The sequence below is a fragment of the Tachypleus tridentatus genome, chromosome 1 (genome assembly GCF_004210375.1).
Source record: "Tachypleus tridentatus isolate NWPU-2018 chromosome 1, ASM421037v1, whole genome shotgun sequence".
NCBI lineage: Eukaryota > Metazoa > Arthropoda > Merostomata > Xiphosura > Limulidae > Tachypleus > Tachypleus tridentatus.
Window position 1 is genome coordinate 62,898,047 of NC_134825.1, and position 26,144 is coordinate 62,924,190.

Here is a 26,144-nt window from a genome sequence, read left to right on the forward strand (position 1 = left end):
GTAAGTATTAAAATAGGAATCTAAGGTTATCACAAATTGATATTAAGTATTAAAAATGTTAGGTGTAAACATTGAGAGTTCACACTGCGTGAAAATAAATGAAAAAAAAAAATTTTTTTCTGATATAAAACAAACCAATGATCAGAGATCACTGATTCCAGGATTTAGAGAATAGACCAATGATCAGATCTCACTGATTTCAGGGGTCTGGATCTACTCCGAAAGGTTGAACAGTATTTAGATCAGAGATTCAATAAACTTCTTTTATCTCCCTATCAGCTTTAGTTTTAAAGTTGGTTTCAGTGCTAGTGAGAGTAACATAGTTAATAGAATGACCAGGTTGGTTGAGGCGTTGAGCAGCGTGCCGAGCCATTCGTACTTTAGGATAAGGTTCGTTGTTTAAGTTAGTACAATAATGACATATATTATTGTTTGTTTTCGAATTTCGTGCAAAGCTACATGAGGGTTATCTGCGGTAGCCGTCCCTAATCTAGCAGTTTAAAATTAGAAATTTTATCACCAATTTTTAGGCTACTATTTTACTAAAGAATAGTGGTATTGACTGACACATTATAACACCCCCGCGGTAAAAAAGCGATCATTTTTGGTTTGAGAGGGATTCGAACCCCCAACGCTCAGCTTAGGAGTTGAGTGCCTTAACCACCTGGCCTCCTATATCATTGGAAAGTGCTATACTTTTACATTTACAATATATATCCGGTGTAAAATATTTCGATTCCTAATTTTCACTTTGACATTATGCATTATTACCACTTTCACATATTTCGAAACGCTGTTTATAAATCTGAAATCAGTGAGATCTGATCATTGGTCTATTCTCTAAATCCTGGAATCAGTGATCTTTGATCGTTGGTTTGTTTTATATCAGAAAAAAATATTTTTGTTCATTTGGATTTTTTTATTATTAACAAATGGAGGTGTATGATTTCTAAAGTTAATAAATCTCAATAAATTTAATACAAATAATAAAACCGAAGATGATCTTAGACCTTGATGCAAAAAATGTGAGTGATTATTATAAAACTGAAAATGAAAAAGACCAATCTGAATATGGTGAAAACGTGTTAAAATGCATTTTGAAACAGACTGAATACAATAAAAAAGAGTTCTATATGTAAAGAAAACAAGTTATTTAATAAATTCTATAGAAACATAAATAAAGGCAGTGTTTATAATTTTGTTTAATAAATGTGTTATTGATCATCATGTCAAGTTGAAAATGAAAAATATTAAAAGGTGGAACGTTAATGTGAATTAAAAGTTGTTAAACCATATCTCGAAGAACAGTCGATTTGCAGAGATAAAAATAATACAGTAAAAAATACCTTCATATTGATATATTTGTTACTAATAAATTTAATCCATAATAAATGAAGAGAGCACTCCAGTCTGAACTATAACTATAACATAGTTGAAAGAGTTTGCTAGACGAAGATGATATAGTTGCTATTTATTTAAAATTAAGCATAAATCTACACAATTGACTATCTGTGCTTTGCCGACTATAAATATCGAAACCTGATTTCTTGTGGTGCGACCTGTGCTGGGGAGCATAACTGTTGTCCTAATCTTACGAAAGATGTTTTAATAGAGTTTCTTATAGATAAAATTTAATAATAAATATTTACTATAATTGATAAGTTTCAAAAAAGATCTAATTGTTAAATCTGAGAAGCCTCGACAGAAAGAACTAATATATGATGTATCTGTCAAATGCTAAAACGTTTTATATAAGAAAACTCATGTGAGAGTTAAACAGCGTAAGAAAGCATTGCATTAAAAAAATGAATCTTTTCAAAAGATAAACACAGCTTACGGAGGATATTTGAAAATGTACTTAACAGATAATGTTAACAATTGTATTAAAATTCAAGATTTTTCTTTGATGTGGAAAATATTGTTTTTCCTAAAGTTGGTGAGCTTATGAGTGAAAATAATTTAATAGTGAACTTTAAATTGTATTGAATTTATTACTGGCGAGAAGAAATATAAAAAAAAATCATTTAAATTAGCCAAAAACAATTCTAAAGTAGTCTTGTTTAGAAGATTGTTATGGAGGTGAGGTTGAGAAACTTTCAATAAAAATGACTGACTTTGAAGCAAAAGGATAGGTCTTAGATAACATAGATAGTTTAAAACTTCAAATCAATAAACATAATACATTGAAAAGTTCATCATATATTGAATTACCCAAAAAGGCAAAAGAAAAAAGAAAACCTGGGATAAAAGTTTTAAAAAATATCAAGAATGTTTTATGTATGGTATATCAGCATATTTACACCCAATAGATGGAAAAAATATCCAGGATGAGTTATTAATTCTAATAAATCAGTTGAACGATATTAAAAAAAGCTCTCAAAGGATTTAATTTCTTTGTTGCTACAAGCGATATTTCAAAATGAGAACTGAAGATGAATATATTAGTAAATAGCTACAGTTGTGATGAAGAATGTATTATTTATTCTTCAAATACAATTATACATAGCAAAATCAGCATCTTAATATTTTATGTACAAAAGATAAAATTAATGAACATTATTATCTTATTAGATTTATCTCCATCAAGTAATAAAGTGTAATTTATAAATATGTTATGTGATATATATCTACAATGGTTCCATTCAGAAGTTAAATTGAAAAACATGGAGAAGAGTGTAAGACAATAAATGTGTGAGGACTAGAATGCTCTTAAATTTAAAAATATAAATAATTCAATAAAATTCGTTTCTTATATATGCTGATTTTTAATGCTTATCAAAAAATGAACCTATTCTTTTTTTGTTATTATATCAATCATGTTCACAGAAATTATTAAACTTCTGTAGTGTATAGTGAAGTTGATGAAATAGGAAAGTTATATAGCGTTAATAAGAAAATTGATGATTAAACCAATAAAGGAAAAGGAGAATTTAAAAACAATGATATTTGTTGTATATGTGATAAAGTAATCATAACGAAATATAATAAATATGATAAATATCAAAGCCCCATCAATGACACAGTCTCGATACACGTTGTCAGCAGAATACAAATACTTTGTGTAGCTTTGTGTTTAATTACGAAAGACAAACAATAAATACGGAAATAAACCAATAGGTGTTGAAAAGAAAGTTCACGACTATGATTATTTAACTGGGAAACATAGAGAACCTGTACACGAAAGCCCTAGTCTACTGTATCTAAATCTTTAATCATACCACTGTTTACTCATAATACAGGCAGATACGATGGTTATTTGTTTATCAAAGAATTAAGTTGTGACAACAAAGAAAGCAATCTAATTCCAAATACTGAAGAGAGGAATAATTCATTTTGTAAAGAAAGTCGGTAACCTGAGCTTCTTAGATTCGTTTAAGTTGATGGCTAATAGTTCAGATAAACGTTTAAATAACCTCAAATAGGGTATTTTAAAGTCATATTTTTAAGAAGATAATCTCGTTCTTGTGATAAGGGTGTTTTTCTTATGATTGTATTGACGCTTTTGATAAATCAAATGAAACACAATTACCACTAAAAGAAAGAATTTATAGTTTACTGTATGAATGTGATATATTCTCATTCTGCCAACATTCTCAAAACGCTTAGAAAGAGTTTGAGATACAGAACCTGGAAGAATATCTTTAAGTGAAGACTGAAGTACATATATTAACTAATGTTTTGGAGGATTTTGGAAACGTTTGTTTTAAAATATACATGTTAGACACCAGTTGGTATTACACAGCACTTATCATGGGGCGAAATGCTAAAAATGGCCAATGTTGACTAGAATTATTCACTGAATGTGATATAATCTTAATTATGAGAAATGTATACGCAGAGGTATATCTCGGTGTTGTAATATATATAGCAAAGCAAATAATAAGTACATGAAAGATTATGAAAATAACAAAGAATCTGTTTACTTAGCTTACCTAGATAATGATAAATATATCGATAGACAATGAGTCAATATTTATCCTATAAAGTATTCTGTATTTGAAAATTCATGGAAAATATTAAAAGAGAGTGGATAAAATTGTGTTATAATGCAGAAAAGTTGAAAAATTAGTAGCTAACCTAAACTTTAAAGAGAAATCGATATTTATTTTTATATTTACCAGACAAAACCAGACGATCTTTATAAGGATATAAAATAACATAATAATTTATTCGGTGCTTCAGATTATCCAATAGATAACCTGTACGTTGTTCCGTTAGTAATAAAAAAAGGTTTTGAATAAAATGAAAGTCTAGAACAATGGAGAAAATATTCTGTGTGTATTTTCTTATAACAAAGCCACATCAGGCTATCTGCTGAGTTCACCGAGGGGAATCAAATCACTGACTTAACCTTGTACATCTGTAGACTTAACGCTGTACCAGCGGGAGAGAGAAAAACAGTGACTGAATTTGTAGGACCTAGGCCTAAAAATGAATGTTTTAAAATTCAAGATAATGAAATTTGTTAGAAGTTTAAAATTATTAAAAAGTATTTTTTATAAAACAGATTTATATTCGATAAATATATAGAATGATTACTCAATTATTTAATAAATATATAAAACTAAGAATATACAGAAAGAAGTAAAACAACATGAAACGTATTATTTTAAAATTAGTATAGAAACATTAATCTCGAATGATGACAAAAGATTTATATAACTAAATAGCATTACTGCTTTAGCGTGGGGTCGTTTTTCTCACGTTTGTTTGTTTTTGAATTTCGCACAAAGCTACTCGAGGGCTATCTGTGCTAGCCGTCCCTAATTTAGCAGTGTAAGACTAGAGGGAAGGCAGCTAGTCATCACCACCCACCGCCAACTCTTGGGCTACTCTTTTACCAACAAATAGTGGAATTGACCGTAACATCATAATGCCCCCACGGCTAGTAGGACGAGCATGTTTGGCGCGACGGGGATACGAACCCGCGATCCTCAGATTACGAGTCGCACGTCTTAACACGCTTGGTCATGCCGGTTTTTCTCACGTATAAATGGAAGCTGTCAGAAACGTTAACGCTATAGGAACGCTTGAATATATCGAAATTTATAACGTGAGTGAACTTAATTCAGGAGATAAATTCTCAGTCTCTGAACTAAAAATAATTAAAACTCGTCTTCCGCTGGGACAGCAGTAAGTGTTCGGATTTACAATGGTAAAATCAGGAGTTCAATTCCCATCGGTGGACTCAGCAAATAGCCCGATGTGATTTTGATATAAGAAAAAGACACAAAGACACATAATTAAAACTCAGTTTGATGATCTATTTCTAGGTGTGCTAATGGACTATAACTGGTATGGCATTCAAGGATTGTTACCTAATCGATTTATTTCAAATTTTTGTAAGAAGAATATTAAAATAATGAATAAAATAAAATAGTTTACTCTTGTCTGTAACAGAATGAAAGATTTTGATAATTATAATAAGTCTCATATCAATGAACTACAGATGTAATAATAAGCTGCATCAGCATTTTTGAATACATTTTGGGTTTTCTTTAGTTGTGTTTTAAAGAGGTTCTATTCTGTTAATTTTTCATTCTTGAATTTTAATTATTTTTCAATCTGAAGTTGATATTGCAAATAACAAAGAACCCTATTTCAGGGAGGTTATGTTTTAAAGGGACAAGTTATCTTTTTAAAACATTTTCTGTTTGAATTCTTTTGAATCCAACTGGTGTAGAAGCCTCATACCATCTATGTGGCACAAAATTCCCATACCTTCAAGCTGAGGCAAAAAAAACCGACAATCCTCCATACCTTTAATGAGGCAAAATTGAAAGATCTGGAGTGTAGGGCAAAGAAAATTAGTTTTAAATCCTTTTATTTTGCAATCTTTAATAGCAATTTCGAGCAATTTTTTATTGTTTTTCGTTTTTTTTGTGTTTTGGCTACTTCTTGGTGTTTTTTAACATTTGGTATTTTAAATATATGTCGACTTTTAAGTGGCACTAAAACCCTTTATATATATATATTTATATACTACTTGAATCCTACCTGATCTTGACTCGGTGTATACGCAAACACTGTTCTATGTAATAAGAGTTTCGCCTGTGTTTTTATATTCTTAATGGGTTATGCTTTGTGTTCAGTCCATTTATTCCTAGACTTAAAGTTAACCACCATATATTTAGAATTGTTGTGTAAGGCATTGCCTTGTCAAACTTCCTGTTTAATCGACTTATCTAATATAGCTCTCAAGTTAATTTATTTCACCTAAATATATTACAGAGTGGATAACAAACATAACCTTTCAGGACTGTAATAATAAGGAATGGGTTTATTCTGAATTTTTCTGTTTCATTACTAGAGTGTCTTTAACTTGAGCTCTTTTATTCAAACGTTTATAACCGACTTATTAGTCTGTAAAGGAAGTTTCTACAACAGTAAGGAAATAATGTCAAGAAAGAAAGAGAGTCAAGTTAAAAAGAATTACTCTTTAGGATGCTGAACTTTTGATGCTGTTCGAAGGTTTACGACTGCAGTATCATTGCAGATTATGGTTGATGGAAAAATTGCAGCATCTGGTGCACCCAGATCACGTTTTGTGAAAGTTTTTCCAATAATAGTTGGCCTTTGAGTGAAGTGTGACACAGTCTGAGATTTGCCGTAGAGTCATGACATCTGGTTAGTCAGAAACCTCTTGAGTTGCCTGTAGAGAATTTCCAGATTAATCAGATATACTAGAGCCCCAACTTTGGTTCCAACACCACGAGAAAGTACTGAAAACATCTTTTTGGAAAACATCCTTTATTCAGAGCCATCATCCAGCGAATAAGATAGCAGATACCAAGTGAATCATGGAGGAGTGATGAGTCTTCCCAGCTAGAAGATATACTACTAGTTTCAGTGCAGTCGACAGAGGAGCTTAGAATACTAAAGCAAGCTTCACACCTTGTTGCTTTGCTCTGTACATTTACGAGACATTATGCATCAGATCTAAGGGCACCTACATTTTTTTTTATCATAGACAACTAGCAACATTATGAATCTTAATCAACAATCAAACGATGATTGAGGAATTAGAAAGGGGGCTGTTTTGTCATGCCCACCCCATGAATGAAGCTAAGCAAATCACTTCTCTAGTGTTCGTAAATTTGGCAAAAATGATCTGGACTTGTTTCTGAAATGTTATGGGCAGTTAATTGTTTGGAAAAAAAAAACACAAAACAGATGATTAAAAACCTTGTGTAGATCTGGATGATCCAGCTGTTGCCTCTTTCCAGCATTTAGATTAGGAGGGAAATAGCTGAGAAAACTCGTCTGACTGTTCACTGCGAGCCATAAAATAGTTGAGAACACTCGTATGGCTCTTTACTGCAAACAAACAAACAGTTGATAGTACTTCTCTGGTTATTCACTGCAAGCCAGGAAATAGATGAGAGTGCTCATCTGGCTCTGTGCTGCAAGCTAGGAAATAGTTCAGAGTATTCGTCTGGCTGTTTACTGCAAGCCAGATAGACGAGGAAGCGCTGAATTTAGAAGTGAGAAACAGCTCTGATGGTAGGCTTAATACAGTTATACTAGATAAATGCGAGGTTTCGTTTTATACATAAACCTGTCATTTAGATAGTTACACTTAAGTCTTACTCCAAGTCTACTGACCCTCATTTGATCTTGACTCAGTGTAGAAGTGACCACTATTGTAAGTAGCAAGTAAACGCACTTTGTTCTTGTCTTTCAAAGATCTGATAAAGATTGTGTTCTTAGTGTATTAACAGATTTATATGATATTGTTGTTAAGTTAATCAAGTTCACCTGAATATGCCAGAAATAGGATACTAAGCCTTTGGTGAGTATTTGTTATGTAACATCATAAAATATTAAATATAAAGGTCATAAGTAATGCTTGAAAACATTAAGGTATCAAAATGTACTTAGTGAGTTAATAACACACATAAGCATACATACTTGTAATTGCATTGCTATGAACTAAATAATTCAGTTAAATGAACACTGAATCTATTTTAGCATGTACGTGTGTGTTTTTCATATAGCATCAGGCTATCTGCTGTAACCACGAAGGATAATCAAACCCCTGATTTTGGCAGTGTAAATCCAAAAGACTTACTGCTGTTTCAGCCAGGGACATCTATCTTGGAATCACTGCGAGAGAAATATTTCGTGAGTTGGATATCTGCCCTTGAAACCATGGAAGTTCAACTAGTAGAGTTTCGATTTTAAAATATTGGCGTAATTCGTGGAGGCTTTGGGATTCAAATCCCACTCTAAGAAAAATGTTTTTGGCATCTATTCTTACTTATAATATATTTGTTATTAAACAAATATACAATATTTTGGGATTAAACTTCATGTTTTACCATATATGTTGAGTATTAAAGTGTTTTTAATGAAGGCAACATCAACGATATCACCCTAAAATAAGCCTAACCAAACTAACCAGAGTCACTGGTTAGAAACACATTTCTTGCGCTAAATATTTCGCGTTATGTTTATAATATGACTTTTTTTTAGTTTGCGTTACTAGCTTGCACTTCGTAAGTTCGTGCTCGTAGTAGTGGATTAATGTTTTAAAATATAATTATGTACGAATAACATTTTGGGCCAAAATACTTGATATAAACTCTGTTAATGTATGGGTTTATTGATATTAGAGTCATAAAGGTTTCTCAGCACCTCTCATTTTAAATAAGAAATCATTATACGGTTAGTTTAATTTTATCGTGTATTTGTATGTATTTAATACTCCAAGACCAAAAATTTTAAGGAAAATTAAAGCTTTTAGTTAATTGTCTAAGAGCGAGTTTTATTTTTATCTGGTTTGAAATAAAGTACTATTCTACAAAATATTTAAAGAGATTAAATAATTTTCATTGTATTTTGTAGATTTAAACAATTGGTGTTGCTCTTTTATTCTTTCTCGGACTTGTCTCTAGTCATAATCTGTGTTTGCACGAACCAACAATGAATTTAGACTTTTCGAAGAGCTCTTTTGTTTGTTTCGGAATTTTTCGCGCAAAGCTATAAGAGGGCTAGCTGCAAATAGTCTTTTTAATTTTTTAAATGCTAAACCAGAAGGAAAACACCTAATTAGTAACACACACCGCCAATTCTTTGGCTATTCTTGTCTAACCGAACAACGAGATTAAACTGTCACCTTTCATAGCGCACCCATTGTCTCAAAGTGTGGAAAGCGTTTTTGCAACAACCAACCAAGAACTGTAAACACAATGATGCTAAGTCGTGCTAATCACTCGTCCACCCAGTTCAATTTTCAAGAATTATACACAGTAACTTCTACGAAAAGCTCATTTCCGTAATTCTTAACCTAGTCAAAGAAGGTAGGGTGTGTTATATTTTTTGTGGATAAGAAAAACTTCTCTAACTAGGTGTAATAAGTCATAACTACAACAGGTATTTTTGTAGCATCATCTTTATCTCATTAGCTCTTAATAGTTTCATGTTTCCAATCTTGGATATTTCTTACGTTAATTATAATTAGAATATTTATTTTATTTATTTCCGTGAGGGTTTGTGTGTATGTGTGCTTTCTTATAACAAAGCTACATCGGGTTATCTGCTGAGTCTACCGAGAGGAATCAAACCCCTAATTTTAACGTCGTAAATCCGTAGACTCACCGGTGTACCAGATAAGGGGACTCTGTGAGGTTAACTGTTTGTTACCTGAGTTTGGTTTGATGTGAAATCCAGCAGGTTTTATAAATGATATACACTGTTATATACTGTAAGCTTCTATAGTGTATGGATAGTGGCTCATTTGTTAGTTTTCATTACAACTCCGTGTAGAAAGTTGTCTTTAGAGGTGTTGTTGCATCAAAAGAGTTGGGTGGTGTAGCAGAGTTTTTAGAAATAAACATGATAGACTATATAAAGAGTTATTGTACTTGTAGAAGAAAATAAAACTCGTTATTTCTTGTATAAATAACGGAGAAGTCATCTATGAAGCAGATCTGGAACAACTATTTAACGTTTATCTGTCCAAACGAACTGGCGGAGTTTACAAACATTTGGGGCCGTACAATTGAACTGTTTGGCTAAATGAAAACCAGGTTAAAATCGGCTTCCATCCTATTACTGTTATCTAGTTTTAATTAAAAAAGTTGAGTGAGGTAATATCTCTGTTGTTTATTAGATGTTTGTTTGTTCGTAGCTATACACAAAACTACACAATGGCATTGAGGGCTTAGATTTTCGAAAAGAGCTGAGACACTGGTCCAATATGCAAAAATAACTGTTTGACGGCAGACTTTTGCTAACCAATGAACCCTAAATCCTTCGCTTTATGTGGATGTTGAAATCTAGACTATATATAAACAGGCAAAAAACACCTTCGCCTTTACTTTGTTTGTCTTACTTTTAATGAAAACGCTTGACTTTTTAGTTATAATTTTATTATATTCACCTCGTGTATGTTTGTAAGTACAAGTCTTCACAATTGGTTATCTGCACTATGTCCACCGTGGGTATCGAAATCCTATTTTTAGCGTTATAGTCTCTTAAACGTACCTGCGAGTCACCCAACTGGGTTTTGAACACAAAGAGGTACTTATTTTGATATATATGTTATGCAAATAGCATTAGACTGCCCAAAGAATGATTGTTTGACTAAGATAATTACATAATAAGTGTTCTCACATTCGACTACTAAAGTCAGAAATTAAATTCTATAATAAACAAACTTAACTTCTGATACTTCTGGTAGTAGAAACTTAAGTCTCATTCATCAGAGAGAAACAGCACGGCTAAAGCTTAATACATGTTTTAAATGTAACCATTTTGGATTTATGAAAAGTAAGTTTGGAAAAATGCTGGTAGTCGACCTGGTTCAACATTTTTATCCGCTTCCAAGATTTTCTTAAAACTTTGGTCTGATTTCAAGATATTTCTTGCAATAAACTTATAAAACCATAGTTTTAAAGAAAGATGTATGCTTTCGAGGCACTTAGGTGTTATTCCGAAAGTGTATACCAAAATTCTACATCAATGTCTACAGTAAGAAACAACTGATCCCATCACAGTCGTGTACCTAAGTTTTACAGTCTTCCTAAGTACCATAAATACAACATGCTAGTTCAACAAATAGTTCGAGCGTATGATTCTTCATAAAGCTTTCTGCCTATACGAGAAATGGTTTAACATAATTTTATAAAGCCCGGCATGGCCAGGTGGTTAAGGCACTCAACTCATAATCTGATGGTTACGGGTTCGAATCCCCGTCCCACCAAACATGCTCGCTCTTTCAGCCGTGGGGGCGTTATAATGCAACGCTCAATCCCACTATTTGTTGGTAAAAAAGTAGCCCAAGAGTTGGCGGTGGGTGGTGATGACTAGCTATCTTCCATTACACTGCTGAATTAGGGACGACTAGCGCAGATAGCCCTCGTGCAGCTTTGCGCGAAATTGAAAATAAACATAATTTTGTATTTTGTTCAGTACATTTACTAGAAATATAACATTTCTAATATTCAGAACAATATGCAATAATTGACATTTTTTTAAAATATCTCTACACCAATAGGATAAAGTACAAAGGGTTGAGTACCTTATATTAAAATGATTTTGAATATTCAAGTCAGCAAATTACGTGACATTTACAGCCGATATAAAGTCACGGTGTAACGATATGTAAAACATGTAACAGAATTATATTTTGACGTTGTTTGGGATTATGTAGGTAACATCGCCAAAAACGATCGCTTTTGAGAAGAACATGTAACAGGATTTTCCGACGTAAAATATTCGTACTCTCAAAGCATAAAAATGTGTTAATTTTGGCGATTTAGAATTTTCAAAGAAAGGATAACTTTGAACTCGATGAAATAGGAAAACAAAGAAATGTGGGTTAACATGGTGTTTGGGAGTCATCTCCAGAAAGAGACATGCAGCAAGTCGTACCCCAGCTGTAATAAGCAAGGTATGGCGTCTTGTGACGGGTTGGAACCAACGGAAATGAAGGTCAGTGGCAAAAGCAAAGTACTTAACATAAAAAAAAAAGAATCTTCGTCTGGAAAGCGACAAGTTACAGACACGTAACTTACTTCTTCGTCATGTCCGTTCAATCATCGCAAACCTTAAACAGATAGAGAATTAAAGAATATTTTAACTACTCAAAAGCCAATTACTTTATCTCGGAATTTAATATAACATGATGTTGTCAGATGTTATAGAGGCAGTATATTTGAGTGAGCTTTAAAGAAAGCATGATAGATATATGAATGATAAGGGCTGGCTTTAATTTTTTATTCCATATTTTTAGTTTGGCTCAGAAGATGGGACAGTCGAGATGAACCAACGGTTCCCTTGTTGTATCTAAACATTAAATATTATGTTCTTTTATTGTAAAGTGAATTGTTTTAAAACATGGCCCTAAGGAATCCCAACTTTATGAAAGCTAGCAGTAGTAGTGAAGGATTATTAAAAATTATCAACTGGTGGCCATTATCATATGAAAGAGTTAAAATTAGTTTTTTTAATAATGAAATATTACATAACCCTGACATAGTCACATATAATAATAGGAGTAAAAACAACGTACAAAAAAGATAGTAAAGGAACTATAGTAAAGGAACAAAATAGTTTATTTTGAATATTGTTGAATTTTAGTATTTTGCTAACTTTATCATATAACCATTTCTGAAGTTGATAAGTGCATTATTAGAAATCTGGCTTATTGTTGTACAGTTGTAAGATTGCAGAAATTATATAATACAGTGCAGTAAATGAACCAAAGAATAGAAAACAAAACTTGTGCTTGACTATTTTAAATACGTTTATTCTGAATATTCCATAGGCCAGCCACTCTATTTGAAAAATGAAATTATCTTAGCTAAAGACAGCTTATAAATTGCTTAAATCCATACTTGTGTCTTCTAGTTCAGAATTCTCGCTGTTAAGTATGAACATTGTTTATGCATTAACATTATCAATTTTTTTACCATCTTAAACACTTCAATCAGATCCTCTCTAACTGTTCTTTTATCAAGAGAAAACAATTTCAACGATCTTAATATATCCTCATATGACAAAACGTCCTTTCCAGGTACCATTTTAGTAATCCTACTCTGAACCATATTTAACAGTTCAAAGTATTTCCTGAGGTAAGGATTTTAAGACTGAACACTATACTCCAAATGTAGCCTAACCAATGACTTTTGCAGTGTAATTATAACCAATTTAGACTTGTATTCAATTTTTTTGTAGATACAGCCTAAAACCCTGTTTGCTCTAATACTAAATGGCTTAAGAGGCTGATTCGCCAGTACACCAAGATACGTTTCTTTCATGACACTCTTAAAGTTATTCCCATTTTAATTATAAATATAATTTGATCATTGCTAATTTTGATTCACATAAAATGTTATAGATGAAAGAATGATCAATAAATTATTTAAATTTACTGATACTTTTAAGATCTTGGCTGTGATGAAGACTAAGCCCTTACAACATTAATCCAGTTTGACTGAATTTCTTTTATTACAACTTATTGCTTTATTCTATCAAATCACTTTCTATACAAGTCTTTTATGTGGCACTTTGTCAAATGCTTTTTGAAAATCCAGGTACACCAAATCTACACCATTACTTTCCTCTACATATGCAGTAACATTTCCACAGCATGTCAAAACATCTGTAAGGTAGGATTTTGCCTTAGTGAAACCATGTTGACTATCTGATAAAATTCTAAAGTTTGTTAGAAGACTTTGCAAATTATCTTTTCTAAGACTTTCCAAAACTGTTCCGACATTTCATGTAAGACTAATAGGCCTATAATACAATATAACAAAATTTTTACTTGAGCAGAAAGTGTTATTTCCCATTTGCTTATGTCTAAAGTAAATGAATAAAACCTATTTTCCTCTTCAAACTTTACTTTTGTGACCTGGAACCGTATAACAAAAACATGATTGGATATTATATTTGGGGGTTAATACGTGAAAGTTATTTACATTACAGTTGTAAATCTTGAAAAATTACTCACTTCTAAATAATTTTGTTTATTTTTGTATAACTTTAGTATAAATACATATAAGTATTCATTCATATGTTGTTTTATTCAGATCTTATGTAGATGAAAATAGGTTAATTTCTAAGTTTCATTATCCAGGTCACAAAAGCAAAGTTTGAAGGGAATAATGGCCATTTTCTGTACATTTATAACATAAGCACTTAAGAAATAACACATACTATCCAGGAACAAAATTTGTGTTACACAGAGTAATTACTGGGGCAACTTCTGTTATATCTCTTGAAGATAGGAGTGACATTAGGTAATTTCTATTATGTTGATAATTGTCCACTATTCAAGGATTTACAAAAATAATTATAGCAAGTGGTTCACTTATCTAATCCTTGACCTCCTTTAAAACCCTCGGAAACATTATCTGGCACTGGAGCATTATCATACCACACAATTTGCAATTTTATTTTAACAAACTCAGAATTTATGCAATTGCCTTGTTGAAATTTATTTATTTTTATAAATAACTCTTTAATTTAAAAGCTTAAGTTTTTATTAATAAAGAGTGAAGAAAAAACAGAAATTAACAGCTTAACCATTACATAATCATCACATACAAACTTTCCTTTATCATTTAACCTTATCATAACATTTTGTTCACCCCTAATGATTTTTATAATTGTACGTTTTTCAACAATAATACTAGTTTGCTTCGTTAATTTTCTCTGCAGTTACGTTTATATACAACGTTATTGTATAGAATGAACCAAATTTAATGTTATCGTTTAAAACACATTTGTTGGCGAGCCAGTACAATAGATTTCGTATCCTCAAAACGTTTCACACTCTGCTGCTCAAGATTCAAAATTTGACTAAATTTCTACAGGAATGCTGACCAAAAGAATGATGTTTTATTTATTGTTTTATTCTTGTAGGCTTATGGATCAGAGGTATGGTTTAGTTGTTTCATTGTTTTCTTTATTTTTTAACCTGACTACAAAATACGTAGCAATCATCTTAGAGGTATCAAAATCGAGCTCCCCGCTAGTACAGCGGTAAGTCTACGGATTTGCAACACTAAAATTAAAGGTTCGATTCCCATCGGTGGGCTCAGCAGATAGTTCAATGTGGCTTTGCAGTTAGAAAACACAAACACACACTGTCCACATCGAATAATGATCTATAATCTGAAAGCCAAGCCGGAACTCGGAATAGTTTTAAATAAGAATGGTATTCAACCACATATGAATATTAGCTAATACATAAATAACAAATAAAAAGAGCTCATATTATGGAAGATAAATGATGACTCAAGTAAGTACAGTTGAGATCAAAACTATTGTACATAAGAAATTTTGTGTCGCGTTTGGTATTATCGGTATGGATAGCAAACAGGTGTTGCTACAGCATAATAAAACCTTTAAACTATAAATAATTTAACATTCTTTCGCCGAAACGTTGAAAGTATAAGTAATCATTTTTTAATCAAAACGGTTAAGCCATTTCTGAATATTTTTAGTTGGTGATAAGAATCATTGAACAACGACAGCCTCCTGAGAAACACTTGATAAGATCTTTTGTGTGAAATAAATATCAAACGTTAATGAAGATCGCTCTGTGTCAAGATCAGTCTGAACAATCTCTGCCAAGAAGAAAATGAAAGTAATTTAAGCTTATTTTGAATATACCAAACAGGATATGCCTAAAAAACAGAGAGAGAACAATGTGTAATGCGAATCTCGCATGGGCAGTTAAGATAAGAGTACAAAGGCAAAACATTTTCTAAATGAACTTAATTTTCAAAAACGTGTTTAGATAAAAAAAAAATACAATGCCTGCTAACCAAAATAATTAACAGGGGTTTGTTTTAGAGTAAAGTGCACTCTATGTTGTCTGCTCTGAATCAGTCGCGTGACTCAAGTCTCCTAATTCTAACATCATAGGTCCTAAAGCCTGCCGTTAAGCAAGCAAGTGACATAACTAAATAAAACCTTTATTTTTACAAGTATAAGAATAATAGATATGAATAAAAACGAGGGTTGAAAATCACAGGCAGAATAATAAAAGTTCTAAATTATTAACTTTTAAGCTCTGAACTGGTTGAGAATCTTAGATACGTATTTTATAAATGTAAATAAAATAATGATATGTATTTCCAGAATGTAACTTTATTAGTTGTAACAGCAAAATATTGAACTAATAAAGTTACATTTTAGAGATATTTTCGTTATTTTATTTATGTTTATAGAAATGTCTCGTAATAATTTCCAATTTGCGTTAAACAGAGTCAAGAATCTTAGATACGCTTAACATATAAGTTCGTTTTGAGTTTACTTACTGATGAAGTATAATTTATTGTAATTTACAGCTTTAAAATTAAGTAAAATTACTTTTTCGATCACTGGTGCAATCATTATCGAGTACATTAGTTTTTACTGTAAAAACTTGTATACTGAACGAAACGACGTACCTGTTCGAAAAAGTATTCTTACTTACTGTAAAAGCTGCAAATTGTAATAATATATATTAAAATATAATTAAGTATATTTTAAGATTTTATTGCATTAACATGTATTACACTATTGTTGGTATTGTTACATGGATTTTTATTGTTTTGGTTTCCTCTTTCGTTATTGTATTATTGTATTCTGATTTATGAACTTACTGTAATAATGCTCAATATCGTTAAGCGATAATACGCCAGCCTAAGGTTCCTGTAAATTACGTCATGTTACTTTTATATATATATATATATTCTAATAATTTATATGTCCACCTTTGGTACAGCAGTAAGTCTTCGGATTTACATCGCTAAAATCAGAGGTTCGATTCCTCTCAGTGGACTCAGCAGATATCCCATTGTGGCTTTGCTATAAAAAAAACACACACACAATAATTTATAAGCTGCTACGTAAGCAGCATCATAAATATAAAACATCAACACATTGGTAAAATTCTAAAATTTAATACTAGTCTAAAAACATATATTTTAGTGAACAAAATATGTAGTCTGTAATGAATTCTACACGAATTAGAAAGTAAAATTCCTAAAGGATTATTAGTGGAAGAACAACTCATCAATCCACTCTAAGGATGTAACGAATAAACACTGAATGAACAGGACAACCTTTTAACTAACCCTAAGTGCCATAGAATATCCACAGAATACTTAATTATGGCCATCTTACAATAGAAAAGGCTATTAATATAATTTATTTTATTTCTTTGTGTTTTCAGTTAAACCTACGACAACTCTGAATAAAATACTATGCAACAAAACTGTGTTCCTGGATAGTATATGTTATTTTTTAATTGCTTATGTTGTAAAAGTACAGAAAATGGCATTTACTCCCTTCAAATTTAGCTTTAGTGACCCGGATAATGAAACGTAGAAATTAACCTATTTTCTATGTAAAAACAGGCAAATTTGCACATTTTCATTTACATGGGTCTGAATAAAACAACATATGAATCAATATTTATATGTATTTATACTAAAGTTATACAAAAATGTTTTGAAGTGAGTAGTTTTTCGAGATTTGCGACAGTAATGTAAATCACTTTCACATATCAGCCCCCAAATATAGTCTCTCATCATGTTTTCACTATACTCTCCCAGGTCACAAAAGCAAAGTTTGAAGAGAAAAATATGTTCTTTTTCCATTTGCTTTAAGCATAAGCAATTGGGAAATAACACTTTCTGCCCAGGAACAAGAAAAAGTAAAAATTTTGTTACATAGTGTAATTTATCGCTAGGCAGCTTCCCTTAATACATGAATTATATTATTTTTCTTAAGACACGCACTGAACCACCTATTTGTACGTGGTATTTACGTTCATAAATAACATTAATTTATATCTTTAAGCTTATTCATTGTGCTATATATTTTTTGTTATGTAGTGTACAATAATTTACCTTCAGGTAAAATATTTTACCTAATGGTAAAAACTGATATTATGAGCTTTTCTGTTGTTAATTATTTATAATGGTAATATAAGAGGCTCCTGTGTTAATTTCTATTCTAAATATTGGTTAGGAAAGCTTTCCTTCAATTAGATATATCGCCAATAGGCGTCTTTAAAGCTACTTGGTAATTGATTAAGATACTTAAAACATAGCTAGGTATTTCTGTTATATTAGCAAAGTTTTTCGTAAAAGTGGATCACTAAATAAATAAATAAATAAATAAAACGAACCCGCAAGTTCACTTGGCAGTTATTTACGTTTCGTAAAATGTTTTCATCCCACAAACTTTCAAAGAGTTGCTACACTGCATACGAGTTATAACTTGGCTAACAATCCTTGCACATTTTTGAAATTTCATAGACTGAGGAAAAATGTATTGTGTTTGTGTATGTTTGGTTAACAAAAACACGTTGTATTTAAACAAACAAGTCGAATCGTACGTGATTACATTACACTAACGAAACTGATATTCGATGTCCATATTTATTAGAAAGCGCATTAAGTCACGTTCTAGTAACTGATCAAAGTATTACAGGCTAGTATACCAGGCTGGTTAATTCATAAACACACCTGCAAACAGTTTTTTGTCCCATTAAAACATTTCACCACGAAGTTCGTCGATTTTCTGAAATGTTCTGAAGATATGCTTCTATTCTATGAGTTAGAACAAAATTGAAATTATGTAAAGACACAGTTTTACGAATAGTATGGAAGTATGAATAGCAAGAATGACATGCCAGTAATGTGATAAAATATGAATGTTCTTTTTTAAGATTGTGAACAGAATATCAGCGCATTTTCAGTTTTCATTAGCTGTTACTGAACGAGCTTTGAACAAACCAAATGAATAATTTTTGTGTTATTCGTTTATCAGAACATTGGTATGCAGAAATTTATATTGCATAATCTTCTTTAATAGCTTATACAGCACGTGACAGTACAAATGTTATTATCGAATAACAACCCTGCATATAAGCTGTTTGGTCAAAATCGAAAAAACAATTCATAAACAAGCTAACGGCAAAGTACTACTGTGCCTTTAGGCTTCTCATGATAACACGTGTTACAAAGGTATACAAATAAAATACAATCCATCCAGAACACGGTTTCACGTCCAGAAAATTGAGTACGTAAGGACTAATAAATTAAAACAGGAAATGCCAGAGGGTTTACAACAACAACACAAACACAACCTGACTTGTTGTTATGATAACTTCTACAGATTAAATAGAAGTGTCTGTTTGTTCTTGTACAAGTTAATATTAGTGCAAACATGTATTATGTGCCTTAGTTAAAGGCAGTTAGAAATATATCGTTTTTAGTATTTTGGTTTTGAAAATAAAAATATTATGATATTATTCGAATGAAAAGGTCAAACAGTAAATATTTAGGACTAGTGAATAATTTATTTTTTTATAAAAAACTAAAACAAATATTTTACCAAGCCTCTTATCAGATGAATAAACGTTGTCTACAACACAGTTGTTTTTATGTACGACTGTAAACCAAATACTTTTTATATCTTAGTTTAAACATAAACGCACTCGATTTACGAGAGAATAAAATAGTCCAAGCTCATCTATAAATTTGTTACTATAATTAATATTAGCTACTTGTGTCTTATATTTCTACAGTTGAGCCTTTCGTGTTTTGCAAGTTACATATTTCCACAAATACAATTTTCTCTGGATTTATATTTTGTGACTGACTGAAATCAGAGATTAAAGTTGGACCAAGTATGCCTAAAAAGCATATAATATAATAAACATGCTCCAGTATGCAATCAAATATTAATTTTCAGTCAGTAAATGCAAACTTTATAATTAATGGTATTTTAATTTTTTTCCAGAGTCTATTGCAATTTTAATAAACTTGTAGCTAAAACGAAACAGAAACCTACTCATACTTGAATAAAGCATGTTTGACTTAATACAGTCATAGTATAGTTTTTAATTTAGTATCCAATCAAAATGATGCGTTCATTACATAATAGTTATTCATTAGCCAATTGGATTGAGTTTTTCATGATGTAGTAATCTATTCAATGCTCACAGACGGTTCTTGCTTGTTACATCTGAGGGTGATTTAAATGAAAAGTCATCTAAAGTTTCTTCATCGAATGACAACTAGAGGATTTTTCAAACACCACTCCGGTAACTAAGAACGAATATGAAACTTCAAGTAACAAGGTATCGTTTTCGACCCTGACGTCTGAAGCTGACAGTGAATGAGCATCTGATTGTTATAAGGTTTTTGTCAGCTGTTCTTCTAAGTTTTTTTTACCGGAGCTTTCAAACACATACACTTAGTTTTAAGGTTGTAATTCCAAATTTCTTAACAATTGGTTTCAAGAGGTTATATTTCAAAATGGATTTTAGTTTATGAGAGCTATCGAAACAGAAAAAACAAAATAAACCTGTTATTTATAGTTTACTAGTCCTCAGTTGTCATTAATATCGATTTAAAACAAGATATTGATTATCATATATCTACCAAAAACTTTCATAAGCTAAATATATATATATATATACGTATATAACAAAGTACATTGGTAATTTTTTCATTATATGATTTTCAAAAATAAAACTGTTTTTGATATACAACAATGTTCTTTCTTTACAGATATGGAGTCATCTGAAGAAACCTATAGGTTTAGTTATTGGTATGGCGAGCCAGTTTTTTCTTATTCCTCTTCTCGCCTTTTCTTTGATCAAGATCTGTGGTTTACAATCTTTTTATGCCACGGGAATGATGATTCTGTCTTGTTGTCCTGGAGGGTCTACGTCTAACGTGATAACTTACTTCTGTGATGGAGATGTTTCTTTAAGGTAAGCATACAATATTTTGATGTATCATACCAGTTTAAAGCACATGTCAGTGCTACAGTGGATAAAATAAAACTAAAACTTTCAAATTTAATTTTTTTCTGTTACATGACTACAAGGCACTTTTTCTTCTTGTTCATAGAAAAAAAACATGATTTTTTTACTGTAAATAAACTTATGTATAACATCAATTATGATGATTTTATTTACGATGTAAGGCTTCGCAAAGACATGATAAGTGTGCTAATATTTCAAGTTGATTTCATACAGGCACACAAGACATCGGCAAATGAAATAAGCTACTAAACTGGTTTATTACCTTTTAAGATAAAATTTATTAATTATTCAGTGTTTTATTCTTAAGAGAAGAAAAGAGTCTGTAGCCTGTGTGTGTGTTAGGTGTATCGTTTGAGGTTTCCCTTTATCTTACAACTTACTCTTGTGTTTCAGATGTGAGTTTGACGATCTGAAATAAGCCATCTTCCTTGCTATGTTGATTGTAACATAACCTATTTAGACATGAAAATGGCCTTAAAATTAATGTTTGAAACCGTTCAGTGTTGTAAGAAGGAAAAACAATTTGTTATTATACACCATATAATGTTTAGAAGAAAGCTGTTTGAGTTTGTAATTTTTCTGACTAAGCGAAAAGTTGAAATTGAAAGAAGTTGAAAATCATGCCTCCTAGTTACAAAGTAATGCCATGAATAAGGACCTCTGATAAGACGCCCTGTTGTTGTTTTCACGCTCGATTCTTTTTAGTTATGCAAATTTAGTACGTGAGAAAGTTATTATACCAGTCGTTAACGTTTTTAATACAGTTAAAGCTTTAATATGTTACATAGCTAGAAAGGATAAATATAGTAAGTCCAATGATCTTTCACACACTGTTTTGTACAATAAACGAGTGGCAACCTCAATCTGTCTAACACAGTTAAGAGTATTATAATTTTGAGAATGCTTTCTCTCTTTAGGTATTCGATTAAACTAACAAAAGTAACCAACATTTCTTTCTTATGTATATGATATAGAAGTCTCGTTTAATAGTTTGTTTGTTTTTTCAACGTAGCCGTCTTTAATTTTGAATTTATAGCGTAACAATGGCCTCAAAGTGCAAAATACGTTTTTGTGGCAACGAGACACAAGATATGAACTGTGTTGTGACGATTCTAAACTACTACTTAAAGATTAAGAAAGTTACCTGGTAATGGTTAGTTGTTCAACATAAAGATACACAATAAACTATATGTGCTTTACCTACCATGGGTAAGCCAATAGAGTTAACGCTGAGCCACAGAGAGAAAGGGGAGCTTATATGACAAATTAAAAACTAAACGGTTGTTACGACATCACTACCATGGGCACAAACAATGTGTTACCTTTCTATAGAAGGAAAGATGTAACATTAATTTCAGAAAACGGTAAAGAACTTTTAAACAAATTTTGTTAAGTTTGTGAAATACCTATTACATCAGTTGGCGCCCAGATGAACATACCAAAATCAGGTCAGATTATCTTTTGTTTATTCTTCGCCCAGCATTGCATTACCTGTTCCACCTTAAGAGTTCTAAAAATACTTTTACACTTTAAAAACATAATTAAATAAGGCACTCCTCTATTGTGAGATCACTGCTCCACAAGCTCTCTCAGAAAAGTCTAGGTAAATGCTTTTTCTTTTCTTATGTGAAAAATCTCATAAATTATGACAACAATGTTAGATTCATATCTTACATGAATGTTTGATACTATTCATTGACTTGTTAGGTTTAGGCTATAATAATAATTAATACGAAAATTAATTTATTAAAGACGGCGTCTGGAAAAAGCAACAACTCGTTAATGTTATGACAATCTGATTAATTTATTAAGCTACTAATGAGAGTGCAAATAACTATGAGTCATGCTGAATAAAACTGTATCCGATTACGATGTATACATATCGTGCTTTAGAAATTCATTTGTAAGTTCACTATTCCCAGAAATCTTAACATTGGAAGTCTTGGGAGTCAGTAATCCCAGAAATCTCAACTTTGGAGGACCTAAGAATCATAAATACCTAGAAATATTACCACTAAAAAGCCTGGGAGTCAGTAATCCTGAAAGTCTATCACTGGATGGCGGTTATGAAGCTATAACTTATTATATTATAATAATGGTTTTGAATACGTCACCTTTCCATAAATCATTTAGACTATATGAAGACGATGTTTTCTTAGCTTTTGTTTCAACGCCCTCTGATAGCTCGGGGGTAAGTCTGAAGGGTTATAACAATGTTTCGACATGGTGGCACATGCATCTGTATGTATCTTGTACATGAGAGCACTCCCCTGGAAAATGAGACACATAATTATTTCTTTGTTCATTTAGCATATGTACATGGATTTTGTTTTATTCAATCTACACTACTTTTCTCCGAACCCCAGGGAAACTTTGTCTATCTCTAGAAACATTTCTGCGGATGCTTATGCATGGCGAATAGTCCTTTTTGTAGCCTTGCGTCTAAGAACAAACAAACAAAGCTCGTTGAAATAGGCTAATCAAAATCGTACGAAATAGCATAAATACACGTTTTATTTTTCAGTTGCTTAAATTATGCGATGGTGAATCGTATATGTTGGGGATGTAACTTATGTGCACGTGAATTGTGTCACTCTTTCAGATGAATATTCTTCCTGATTATTCAGCATACTTTTATCCAGGACACGTAGACGGCTTTTGTCACAAACTACAATGTTTGAGAATACTCTTCAGTTACAAGAAATGGCTGGATGTTTCTGATTTTCTAGTTAGATTTGGCACTGAGATTTACTTTACCTTCTTGTCATATAGAACACGTTGAACGGTTCAGAAATGTGAGTTTAAGCTTTATAAACTCTCATCAAGCCAGTTAATTGAATGTTAAATAATGAATATTTATATACTTTTAGATTTGAAAGAGAGTTTGATTTAGATAATGCTGTGAAAAGGTAGAACATTTCTTTATGGCGCGGCATGGCCAGGTGGTTAGGACCATCGACTCGGAATCCGAGGGTCGCGGATTCAGATATTTTCTCGGGGGGCATTATAATGTGACGGTTAATCCGACTAGTTGTTGGTAAAAGAGCAGCCCAAGAGGTAGTTATGGGTGATGATGACTAGCTTCCTTCTCTCTAGTCTTAAATCGGGGACGACCAGCGCAGATAGCCCTTGTGTAGCTGTGCGCGAAATTTAATACAAACCAAACTTTTTTTTTTACGAATACAAACATTGATGTTACATATAAAACGTAGCAAAGTTGTTAACAAACATTGATGTTACATATAAAACGTAGCAAAGTTGTTAACAAGAAAATTACTTTTATACGAATACTAATTTTATTTTATTTCAGTGTTGCTATGACAACTTGGTCAACGATTATCGCCCTTGGGATGATGCCATTTAACTTATGGGTTTATGGACATGGAATTGATACAGGAGAAGTTACAGTTCCTTACTGGAAGCTGGCGCTGTCTTTGATTATGATTACCTTGCCTCTTGGTATTGGAATGGTAGTTAAGATGAAGTTACCAAAAGTGGCTCCGTACTTCACAAAGGTAGAAATCTCCAGGATAATAATCACATATGGTAGCCATATACAGACCTAGAAGTTTTCCGCGTATTTATTTATGTGGACGAGTCAAAAAGTGAAGGTATATCGGTAGTTTTATCAACAAGTTAAATGTTTTTAAAATATATATATACGTTACTAAATAATTTTAGCTTAAATACAAAAGCTCTTCTTTAAATTCTTCAAAAATTGGTTCCAAATAATATTAATATTTGGAGAGGTAAATCAACAATTTTGTAAAAGTTTGAAAGTGATATACTTATAAACTACGACTCAAAGCTTTAAAGAATGTAACATGAAGATGAAAATTAAACATCTGAACAATAACAACAGTGATTAAGTCAAAAAAATAAAGCTAAATGTTTGAAACAACGTTCAGTTTATTGGTTAAATAATATAGTGCAAACTTAGCGCAAATTTAAACATTTCCTTTCCTCAAACATACATTTCATAAACAGAACAGCAGTTAGTAAGGCTGTTGCCCGGCATGCTACCAGAGGCGATACAAATAGAACACATTTGGCACATTTAATGATCAAATCTTTTTAAACGTGGTTGTATTCAATACACTCATAATAAATTGTTTCAACAGTAGAAATTTCTCGAACATAACTTTTACGCTGCATGTCATTGTTATTTTACCACAGAGCTAAATCGCTTTTTAGGTGTTCTAAAATCATGTTTTTATAATGATATACCTATTGCGGAATGTCTACAAGATAAATGATCTCATACATCTAACTTTATTGTTCAGCATATTATAGACTTAAAATATTTCTTTAATAATGAGCAATAAGTGGAAGTATATATCTTCTTTACGACCTTTATCTATTCTCTAAACCTTTTTCTTTACCTTATTAGTTAAATTTGCAGTGATGTTTTAAAATAGCTGTCAGTTACTTCGTAACTGTTATTATAACTTTCTCGAGTGTAAAGGCCTTGTATCTTATTAACTACAATATTGTATATGCTTTCATTTTGAAAACATCATATTTTTTTTTATCTTGCTAGATTGGAAGTTACAGCGGATTTGCTGTCATTCTTGTCGTTCAGATAATGGAAGTCTTCATTTTTCCTGACATTTTTGAAAGCGTGCCCTTTACTCTTTATATAGCTGAAGTGATAATGCCAAGTACAGGAATAGCACTGGGAGTCGTTTTTGGATGGATATTCCGCCAAACGTGGCCTGTTTCTAGAACCATTGGGATTGAATCTGGATTTCAGAATGTCGGAACAGCCCTAACTGTGATATCTTTATCATTCCCTTTCGAAGTGAGATTCTATTTCTCATGGATCAGATTTTTATTATAATTTTAAATAATATTTCAGCGAATTACCTTATAGTTCTGATTTTCTCATTATTGTGAAATAGATGTAGAAATCGGCTGACTTTAGGTGTTTAGGTATATTACGAACCTTTTATTAGGTGACATAATTTCATCCAAATGAATATATTTTAGTATTTTTATAACACACACCATGTTTAACAAAAAAAAATATTTTGATTTAAAACCTCATACACACTTATCTGAAACCCATATGGAAAACAACTTTATTTGGGTAATATTTTTGTGTGCTACAACTATACTCTTCAAAAAAAGAAACGCAAAAGGGATATTTTTGTTATTTTAAAGAGAAATATATGTAATAACGTTACAAGCTCAGAGTATGTGATGTTACACGTGTTAAGGCACTGATTGTCAGACCAAAATGACAATAAAAGCTGTGCACTTTGAAAACGGAGGAAAACATCGGGTTTTTCGCCAAAACGCATGCGTGTCCAATAAATTTGTTTGAGAGATCTGCATGTTCTGCAAGTGCAACATG

The 26,144-nt window shown here is 31.6% G+C and overlaps 1 protein-coding gene across 2 annotated transcripts in view; it reads left to right on the forward strand.

Annotated features, from left to right (window-relative positions):
- Window positions 1-26,144, forward strand: part of LOC143250270 (ileal sodium/bile acid cotransporter-like) — a 43,170-nt gene that overhangs the window by 10,863 nt on the left and 6,163 nt on the right. For both annotated transcript variants that reach the window (XM_076500744.1, XM_076500737.1), the window contains exons 2-4: window positions 20,529-20,734; window positions 24,099-24,303; window positions 25,329-25,589. In XM_076500744.1, coding sequence (XP_076356859.1) covers window positions 20,529-20,734; window positions 24,099-24,303; window positions 25,329-25,589 — 672 coding nt within the window. The remainder of the gene's footprint in view (window positions 1-20,528; window positions 20,735-24,098; window positions 24,304-25,328; window positions 25,590-26,144) is intronic.